At 54.7% G+C, this 10,897-nt stretch overlaps 1 protein-coding gene across 1 annotated transcript in view; it reads left to right on the forward strand.

Annotated features, from left to right (window-relative positions):
• b4galt4 (UDP-Gal:betaGlcNAc beta 1,4- galactosyltransferase, polypeptide 4) overlaps positions 1–10,897 on the forward strand; it is a 54,749-nt gene that overhangs the window by 23,133 nt on the left and 20,719 nt on the right. Inside the window, exon 5 of the mRNA XM_078232446.1 lies at positions 3,108–3,230. Within this exon, the coding sequence (XP_078088572.1) occupies positions 3,108–3,230 (123 nt within the window). The remainder of the gene's footprint in view (positions 1–3,107; positions 3,231–10,897) is intronic.

A 10,897-nucleotide genomic window follows, 5' to 3' on the forward strand; every position in this document is an offset into this window, starting at 1 on the left:
ATGAGGGAGACGAAAAGGCAAATCATTGTTGCATGATAATCTCAATTTGCCAGTGCGCTGATTTGGAGAAACCTTGGGGAGAAAAACTGTGGCTCATATTTTTCTTTTGGCAGGGCATACTGATTTTAGGAGTATAATTTCTCAAATAAGGTTCTAAAAGTTGTAAATGGTCGATTGACTGAAAACTGGTTGTGAAAATGTTGTCCACTGTTGGAGAACCTGAAGTATGAAGACATACACAAATAAACCAGTGAAAGAATGCCTTCAGAAACTTTGACCTGGGGTTTCCTAATGGCTGCTAGCAACCCCTCACTAACTTCACCAGAAGTGCAGCATTTCATTGCACTTGGAAGTTATGGCAGGCTGAGTGAGAACAGCTCTGCCAAATATTGGAGGTCAGAGTTTCCCAAACTGGGATCTGCGGAACCCGGAGGACCCACATTTGGCCCGCCATTTTAAATGTGAAACAGCTGTCCTTCCAGCTTGTCCAGTTGAAGGTGGTTTTTGCACTGAATTAGCTACTGATCGGTGCACTAGTCAGCCTATCGACAGCCAATGCACTTAGAAGCGGGCCTCTGGCCAAGCTGGCAATAGCAGTGAAGTCAATATTGAAAATAGCAGGCAAGGTCGAGAGCAAAGGTGACTGGACGGCAGAGCCAGCAGCAGAGTGAGGCAGGCCGCAGCCACAGGACAGGAGGGGAAATGGCCTCAGGGGTGGGGGTGTGGTTGCGTGGGTGGTGCAGGGAAGCTGCCATATAGGATGGGGAAGCGGGTGGTGTGTAGCATAACATTTTATTTCTCGGGGGTTTCGTCAGTCCTGTTGGGAGGTCAAAATGGTTCCATGACTGGAAATGTTTGGCATCTACCCAGCAATGTGGAAAATTGTCCAGGTATGTCCTGTACACAAAAAGCAGGACAAATCCAACCCTGCCCATTCCGACCAAATCTTACTACCGCCCCATCCAGACCTTGCATCACTTCACCGGCCAAATAGTCCCCAAACTGACTAGCTCTCCTGCCTTGTCCACCTGCACTGGACGCTTAAACTTAGCTTCCCTCAACTTGTGCTGGAAAAAGGTTGTGTGGCTTGTCTTCCTCTGACGTGACAGTGCTGCAGTGGAGTTCTTTTATGGGACTGCACTTCTGAAGAAGCTGGTCTCTGAACATATTGGATATGTACGACCAACTATACCAGCGCGACCCCAGTCAAATGCACACAAGTAGTGAAGCTGCTCCTTTATTGCAATCGGCTGGTCAGGAAGAAGTACCAGCTGTACTGAGTATAGAACTACCATCATGCCAGAGGTCCATATGCCCTCAACAACCACAGTGGAACAATAGCTGTAACTGTGGTAACACATGGCACAGGATGACTTTCCCTGGAGGAGGAACATCATTCCAACAAATAGCCAATGACACTGTGCACATGTACCATTATAAGACCAGCACAACTCTGTGTGCAGTGCAAGTGCAGAGATTGACTAGTCAAGCAAACAGTCGTTAATGTATGAGAACAGAGTGTGTATAGTGGGGAGCTTTGTGCATACAAATTTATCTTTTGTTCACTAGGAAAAGGGGATACTTTTGTTCAGTATGAAATGGGGATGTTTGGTTTTAGGTTCAGAGATGGTTCAATTGACTCACTCCTGGGATGAAGGGTTTATCTTATGAGGAAAGATTGAACAGTTTGGGCCTATACCAAAGGTGATCTTATCGAAACGTATTAGATCTTGAGGGGACTTGACAGGGTGGATACCAGGAGAATGATGTATATGTTTATTCTGTGTAAGTATGACAGGAATGCCACTTTCTCCACTGTCAGTGTTGTGTGTTTGTTTAATTCAGGATCATTTACAGACAGATTATTTTATGTCCATTTTGGGTGATGAACAATTGTTGTTACTGGTTTCCAGAAACTAGGTAACTAATTTTTTAATAAACAGCATGATTTCTTCAGGGTTAAGTGATAGTTTTTTTTTTAATTCATCCATGGGACATGGGCCTCACTGGCTGGCCAGCATTTATTGCCCATCCCTAGTTCCCCTTGTTCAGAGAGCAGTAGTGAGTCAACCACATTGCTGTGGCTCTGGAGTCACATGCAGCCAGACCAAGTAAGAACTGCAGATTTCCTTCCCTAAAGGACATTAGTGAACCAGATGGATTTTTCCGACAATCGACAGTGGTTTCATGGTCATCAGCAGATCATTAATTCCAGATTTTTAAAAAATTGAATTCAAATTCCACCATCTGCTGTGATGGGATTCGAACCCGGATCCCCAGAACATTAGCTGAGTTTCTGGATTAATAGCCTAGCGATGATACCACTAGGCCATTGCCTCCCCGGCAATTTTTCACTTGGGTGAAGTGACACACTACACGTATGACAGGAATAAAATTGCCATGTAAGCATATGTCATCGCCGTGATAAATGTAATTTGACCTCTCTCCATGCACTCACTTATGCATTAGGGTGAGATTTCCATTGCCCATATTTTAATCTTTAAATTACTAAACAAAATTGGAAACAGTTCATTCTTCTGGCTCATGGCTCACTGATAATAGTATTGAAAATGCTCTAATTTATTTACAAAACTTCTGGTCTCAGAAAAGAAGCATTCATATTCTGTTATTAAAGATCTCTAAGGAGAAAGACATTGTGCTGATTTGTGCCTTATAAAACGTTGAGCAATTGTTACAGCTCTGTACATTGACTGAGAGCAGATGGTTACTTTGCTTGCTTTCAGCATGCTGAACATATCATGATTTAAATTTTTGCAAATTATTAACTATACTCTGGATTAATCCTATGTTTTGGGGTGAAAGGGTTAAAAATCGTCCTGGGGGGTTGTAATGAATTTTTTAATTTTCCATTGTGCTTCATGATAAAAAGAAGCAGATCATTGGGCAAGAGGGCTTTCAACATTCAGCTGCTACTTGGGTTTGTAACTGGGGAAATAGAATGCTCTCTTTATGGCCAGTTGGGTCCATGTCATTGCTGCTCTCAGTTGACAGATTTCCAGTGTTCAGTCTAGCTGAATTATCAATTGCTGGAAAAAAAGTGCATAAAGTAAAATTTACAGAAGCTTTTTTTCCCCCCCAAATACAAGGTTGCGCTACAAAGGGTACTTTGGTGGAGCAACAGCAATGACCAAGGAGCAGTTCACCCGAGTCAATGGATTTTCTAATCGCTATTGGGGCTGGGGTGGTGAGGATGACGATCTTCGCTTAAGGTAAGTCGTTGCATATTATATATATATATATATATATATATATATATATATATATATACACACAGAAGGAGGCTATTTGGCCCATCAAGTCTGTACCAACCACAATCCCACCCAGGCCCTGAATACACTCCTTGAGAGCATGGCACCTGTTCATATAGTTGGGTAGTTGTCTACATCAGATTACTCTCCAGCCAAGTACTCCTAGCCTTATTATGTTAGCCTCTCTCCCCTTCTCGTAGAGTATCTAAAATAACAGCCTATGTGATGTTGGGTTCTGATAGTTTGAAGTGTTTCCCATTTGTAATTTGTTTTTGCAGATGTACGATATAAAACGATTGAAATGAAATTGTTCTAAAGTGCATATCCAATTGAGGTTTGTTCATTCTGGGCTGCACTATAGAATTTATGCCGCAAAGGTGTGCAACGATAGGAAAAATTAACCTTTCCCCTACAATATAACAAATGGAAAACACTGGAACCCATCAGAAAATAAATCAAGAACATTCAACAGGCAAAAATAAAACTGGGATGGTAATAGATAGGGCATAAAGGAGTAAGAAATCCGAGATTATGTTCAGGAGAATTTCTTACAACACTGTGTCTGCAGTCCAATAAGAAAAGATGCATTGCTGGACCTGATTCTTGGGAAAGAGATGGGCCAAATGGATCAAGTGTAGGTAAGGGAACATTTAGGAGACAGTGATCATTGTATTCTGAAGTGTAGGTTGGCTATGTTAAAGGACAGGGCACAATCCAGATTAAGAATAATGAACTGGGGCAAAGCCCACTTAATGGAGTAAGAATGGATCTGGCCCAGATAAATTGGAATCAAAGATTAGCAGACAAAACTAACTGAACAATGGGCTGCCTTTAAAGAAACAATTCAAATTTATTCAAAGTATATTCCCATGAAGAGAAAGGTAGGGCAAACTAAAGCTTAAGGCAAATGTCAAGTGGATAATGCATTTGAGAACCAGGTGGAATATAAAAGATTCAGTGGGGAATTGAAAAAGCAATAACGGAAGCAAAGCAAAAGTATGAGAAGAGATTACCAGTTGATGTAAAAGGAAATGCAAAAGTCTTTTATAGATAAATAGTAAAAGGGTGGTCAGAGGAAGTGTGGGGCCAAATGGGGACTGAACATGGATTTATGCTGTTGGACTTTAACCTGGTGATGTTAGACTTCTTACTTGATGCATGGAAGCAGGGGCATGGTTGAAGCATTAAATCAATACTTTGCAGCTCAGTTGATGGTAACACAGGAGGTAGCTCAAAAACTTGAAGGATTAAAAGTTAATAAGGAGGAGGTACTGGATAGGCTGCCTGTACTTAAAAGTTGATAAGCACCAGGACTGGTTAAGATATATCCAAGGATACGAAAGGAAGTGTGTGGAAATTGTGGAGGCACTGGTTATCATTTTCCAATCTTCATTATACTCGGGTGGTGACAGCGGAATGAAGAATTGCAAATATTACATCCTTGTTCAAAAAAGGTGAATAGATAAGCCAGGCAACTACAAGCCAGTCAGCGAAACCTTGATGGTGTGGGAGCTTTTAGAAATGATAATTCAGGGGGGAAAATGACTGGACAATTACTGGTTAGTTAAGGAAAGCCAACATGGATCTGTTAAAGGGCACATCATGTTTAACCAGCTCATTTTGAGTTTTTGATCAGGTAAGAGAAGGTTGATGAGGGTGACGCTGTAGTAATGTTGTGCATGGACTTTCAAAAGGCATTTGATAACGTGCCGCACAGCAGACTTGAGCAAAGCTCTAGGTCTTGGAATAGTAACAGCAGCAATATGGATATAAAATTGGCTGAGTGACAGGAAGTAGAGAGTAGTGGTTAATGGATGTTTTTGTGGGGCTGGACGAAGCTTTATAATGGAATACCCCAGGGTTAGGTGTTAGGTCCCTTGCTTTTCCTGTTCTATATCAATGACCTGGACCTTAGTGTACAAGGCAGCATTGTAAATTTTGTGGATGATACAAAACTTGGAAGCATTGTGAACAGTGAGCAGCATGGTGTATAATTTCTAAAGGACATAAGTTGCAGATAAAATATAATGCAGAGAAGCGTGAAGTGATTAATTTGTTTTAGGAAGAACTTAGAGAGGCAATATAAAATAAAGGGAATAATTCTAAAGGTGGTGCAGAAGCAGATGTACCTGTTTGTTTGTCTGTGTGGATAAGACATTGAAGGCGTGTGGATAATAAAGCAGCAGCATCCTGAGCTTTATTAAAAGAATTTATTAAAAAATGGTTCTGCTTCAGCTGGAGTGTTGTATCCAGCTCTGGACACCACACTTTAGGAAGGATGTGAAGGCATTAGAGCAGGTTCAGAAAAGATGAATGAGAATCGTCCCAGGCATGAGGAATTTCAGTTACACAGATTGAAGACATAGGGACTGTTCTTGTTGGAGACAGGAAGATTGAGAGGAGATTCGATAGAGGTTTTCAAAATCATAAGGGGTCTGGATAAAGTAGATGAGGAGCACCTATTACGATGGAAAAGCTTTCAACCAGAGGGCACAGATTTAAGGTAATTGGCAAAAGAAGCAATGGCAACATGAGGAAAAATATTTCCATGTTCTCCTGGGGTTGGGCCAAGCTGGACTGGTTCAGGAGAAGGGAAGCTATAACTTTGAGAGGTGAACAAGAAGGACAGTGGATTTGGAATGCACTGCCTCAGAGTTTAGTAGAGGCAAGGTTAACTGAGGCTTTCAGAAGAGAATTGGATCATTATCTGAGAAGGAAATATTTGCAGGAATACACGGGAAAGGTTCTGAGCTAAACTGATTTTACAGCAAGGTAAAGTTTGCAAGGTTAAGACTTCTGAAATAAAACGGGACACGTAACTTGGAGTAGTTATTGGGCTAATGATCAGTACTATTGATTTGTATTGGACCACACTAGCCAGTTTTCAATCCTGCACCTCAATTGTTCAGAATATCTGCCATTTGTACAGCACTTTTTACGTATAATGATGACCCAAAGTGGTTTACTCACGGTTGGGTGTATTTTGTGCAACAACTTATGAAATGTAGCAGGATTTTTCCTAAAGCTGGTGCAGCTCCTAACTGTTTTACAGGCTTGTCCAACCTATTCGCTCAGGGGGCTACATTTGCATATTTTTCTGACTCAAGGGGCCGTTGAGCAATTTTGCACAAAAATAAACTGAATTTCAAGAAATGTTGAGTTTTAAGGAAAGAAACAATTACGGAGCAAAAATACAGCAACTCGTAGCAATAAAATGTGAAGTTTCAAAAGAGAGAGTCATAAAAATAACCAGTATGTGTATCTGGCTGAGTGGGTGCCTATGCAGGTGTTGGTGTGTGGGAGTAAGTGTGAGTGAGAAACCCAAGACTGGGCATAAAACAGACTCTCAATCAACCCCACGCACTCACTTAGTCTCTCGTATCCACCCACTCACTCATTTAGCCTCTCTCTTTCTCTCGCACCTACCCACCGATTGACCTGCTCATCCCACACACTCACTCAGAATCATAGAATCCCTACAGTGCAGAAGGAGGTTATTCGGCCCATTGAGATTGCACTGACAACAATCCTAACCAGGCCCTGTCCCCGTAACCTCCCTGCTAATCTCCCTGACACTGAGGGTCAATTTAGCATGGCCAATCAACCAAACCCGCACATCTTTGGAGTACGGGAGGAAACTGGAGCATCCGGAGGAAACCCACGCAGACATGGGGAGAATGTGCAAACTCCACACAGTTACTCAGGTCCCTGGCGCTGTGAGGCAGCAATGCTAACCACTGTGCTGCCCACTCACTCACCCCCCCCACCCCCTCCCCCCTCACTCACCCCCCCACCCCCTCCCCCCCTCACTCCCCCCCACCCCCTCCCCCCCCACCCCCTCCCCCCTCACTCACCCCCCACCCCCCCCCCTCACTCACCCCCCCACCCCCTCCCCCCTCACTCACCCCCCCCACCCCCTCCCCCCTCACTCACCCCCCCCACCCCCTCCCCCCTCACTCACCCCCCCACCACCCCCTCCCCCCTCACTCACCCCCCCCACCCCCTCCCCCCTCACTCACCCCTCCACCCCCACTCCCTCTCACTCACCCCCCCACCCCCTCCCCCCTCACTCACCCCCCCCCACCCCCTCCCCCCTCACTCACCCCCCCCACCCACTCCCCCCTCACTCACCCCCCCCACCCCCTCCCCCCTCACTCACCCCCCCCACCCCCTCCCCCCTCACTCACCCCCCCCCCACCCCCTCCCCCCTCACTCACCCCCCCCCACCCCCTCCCCCCACCCCCTCCCTCCCTCACCCCCCCCCCACCCCCTCCCCCCTCACAAACCCCCCCCACCCCCTCCCCCTCCCCCCTCACTCACCCCCCCACCCCCTCCCCCCTCACTCACCCCCCCCAACCCCTCCCCCCTCACTCACCCCCCCCACCCCCTCCCCCCTCACTCACCCCCCCCACCCCCTCCCCCCTCACTCACCCCCCCCCACCTCCTCCCCCCTCACTCACCCCCCCCACCCCCTCCCCCCTCACTCACCCCCCCCACCCCCTCCCCCCTCACTCACCCCCCCCCACCCCCTCCCCCCTCACTCACCCCCCCCACCCCCCTCCCCCCTCACTCACCCCCCCCACCCCCTCCCCCCTCACTCACCCCCCCCACCCCCTCCCCCCTCACTCACCCCCCCCCACCCCTCCCCCCTCACTCACCCCCCCCACCCCCTCCACCCTCACTCACCCCCTCCCCCTCCCCCCTCACTCACCCCCCCCCTCCCCCCTCACTCACCCCCCCCACCCCCTCCCCCCTCACTCACCCCCCCCACCCCCTCCCCCCTCACTCACCCCCCCCCCACCCCCTCCCCCCTCACTCACCCCCCCCCACCCCCACCCCCTCCCCCTCACTCACCCCCCCCACACCCACACCCACCCCCTCCCCACTCACTCACCCCCCCCACCCCCACCCCCCTCACTCACCCCCCCACCCCATCCCCCCTCACTCACCCCCCCCACGCCCTCCCCCTCACTCACCCCCCCCACCCCCTCCCCCCTCACTCACCCCCCCCACCCCCTCCCCCCTCACTCACCCCCCCCCACTCACCCCCCCCCACCCCCTCCCCCCTCACTCACCCCCCCCCCACCCCCTCCCCCCTCACTCACCCCCCCCACCCCCTCCCCCCTCACTCACCCCCCCCACCCCCTCCCCCCTCACTCACCCCCCACCCCCTCCCCCCTCACTCACCCCCCCCCACCCCCTCCCCCCTCACTCACCCCCCACCCTCCCCCTCACTCCCCCCCCACCCCTCCCCCCTCACTCACCCCCCCCACCCCCTCCCCCCTCACTCACCCCCCCCACCCCCTCCCCCCTCACTCACCCCCCCCACCACCTCCCCCCTCACTCACCCCCCCACCCCCTCCCCCCTCACTCACCCCCCCACCCCCTCCCCCCTCACTCACCCCCCCCACCCCCTCCCCCCTTCCTCCCCCCCCACCCCCTCCCCCCTCACTCACCCCCCCACCCCCTCCCCCCTCACTCACCCCCCCACCCCCTCCCCCCTCACTCACCCCCCCCACCCCCTCCCCCCTCACTCACCCCCCCCACCCCCTCCCCCCTCACTCACCCCCCCACCCCCTCCCCCCTCACTCACCCCCCCCACCCCCTCCCCCCTCACTCACCCCCCCACCCCCTCCCCCCTCACTCACCCCCCACCCCCTCCCCCCTCACTCACCCCCCACCCCCTCCCCCCTCACTCACCCCCCCACCCCCTCCCCCCTCACTCACCCCCCCCACCCCCTCCCCCCTCACTCACCCCCCCACCCACTCCCCCCTCACTCACCCCCCCCACCCCCTCCCCCCTCACTCACCCCCCCAACCCCCTCCCCCCTCACTCACCCCCCACCACCTCCCCCCTCACTCAACCCCCCCCCACCCCTCCCCCCCCAACCCCTCCTCCCCCCCCACCCCCTCCCCCCCCCCACCCCCTCCCACCCCCACCCCCTCCCCCCCACCCCCCTCACTCACCCCCCCCACCCCCTCCCCCCCCACTCACCCCCCCACCCCCTCCCCCCTCACTCACCCCCCCCACCCCCTCCCCCCTCACTCACCCCCCCACCCCCTCCCCCCTCACTCACCCCCCCACCCCCTCCCCCCTCACCCCCCCCCACCCCCTCCCCCTCACTCACCCCCCCACCCCCTCCCCCCTCACTCACCCCCCCCACCCCCTCCCCCCTCACTCACCCCCCCACCCCCTCCCCCCTCACTCACCCCCCCCACCCCCTCCCCCCTCACTCACCCCCCCCACCCCCTCCCCCCTCACTCACCCCCCCCACCCCCTCCCCCCTCACTCACCCCCCCCACCCCCTCCCCCCTCACTCACCCCCCCACCCCCTCCCCCCTCACTCACCCCCCCACCCCCTCCCCCCTCACTCACCCCCCCACCCCCTCCCCCCTCACTCACCCCCCCCACCCCCTCCCCCTCACTCACCCCCCCCACCCCCTCCCCCCTCACTCACCCCCCCCACCCCCTCCCCCCTCACTCACCCCCCCACCCCCTCCCCCCTCACTCACCCCCCCACCCCCTCCCCCCTCACTCACCCCCCCCACCCCCACCCCCTCCCCCCTCACTCACCCCCCCCACCCCCTCCCCCCTCACTCACCACCCCCACCACCTCCCCCCTCACTCACCACCCCCTCCCCCCTCACTCACCACCCCCTCCCCCCTCACTCACCCCCCCCCACCCCCTCCCCCCTCACTCACCCCCCCCACCCCCTCCCCCCTCACTCACACCCCCCACCCCCTCCCCCCTCACTCACCCCCCCCACCCCCTCCCCCCTCACTCACCCCCCCCACCCCCTCCCCCCTCACTCACCCCCCCCACCCCCTCCCCCCTCACTCACCCCCCCACCCCCTCCCCCCTCACTCACCACCCCCTCCCCCTCACTCACCACCCCCTCCCCCCTCACTCACCACCCCCACACCCTCCCCCCACCCCCCCGACCCCCTCCCCCCTCACTCACCCCCCCCACCCCCCTCCCCCTCTCACCCCCCCACCCCCACCTCCTCCCCCCTCACTCACCCCCCCCACCCCCTCCCCCCTCACTCACCCCCCCCACCCCCTCCCCCCTCACTCACCCCCCCACCCCCTCCCCCCTCACTCACCCCCCCCACCCCCTCCCCTCACTCACCCCCCCCACCCACTCCCCTCACTCACCCCCCCCACCCCCTCCCCCCTCACTCACCCCCCCCACCCCCTCCCCCCTCACTCACCCCCCCCACCCCCTCCCCCCTCACTCACCCCCCCCACCCCCTCCCCCCTCACTCACCCCCCCCACCCCCTCCCCCCTCACTCACCCCCCCACCCCCTCCCCCCTCACTCACCCCCCCACCCCCTCCCCCCTCACTCACCCCCCCCACACCCTCCCCCCTCACTCACCCCCCCCCACACCCTCCCCCCTCACTCACCCCCCCCCCACACCCTCCCCCCTCACTCACCCCCCCCACCCCCTCCCCCCTCACTCACCCCCCCCCACCCCCTCCCCCCTCACTCACCCCCCCACCCCCTCCCCCCTCACTCACCCCCCCCACCCCCTCCCCCCTCACTCACCCCCCCCCTACCCCCTCCCCCCTCACTCACCCCCCCCTACCCCCTCCCCCCTCACTCACCCCCCCTACCCCCTCCCCG

The sequence above is a fragment of the Mustelus asterias genome, chromosome 17, assembly GCF_964213995.1.
Source record: "Mustelus asterias chromosome 17, sMusAst1.hap1.1, whole genome shotgun sequence".
Taxonomy (NCBI): Eukaryota; Metazoa; Chordata; class Chondrichthyes; order Carcharhiniformes; family Triakidae; genus Mustelus; species Mustelus asterias.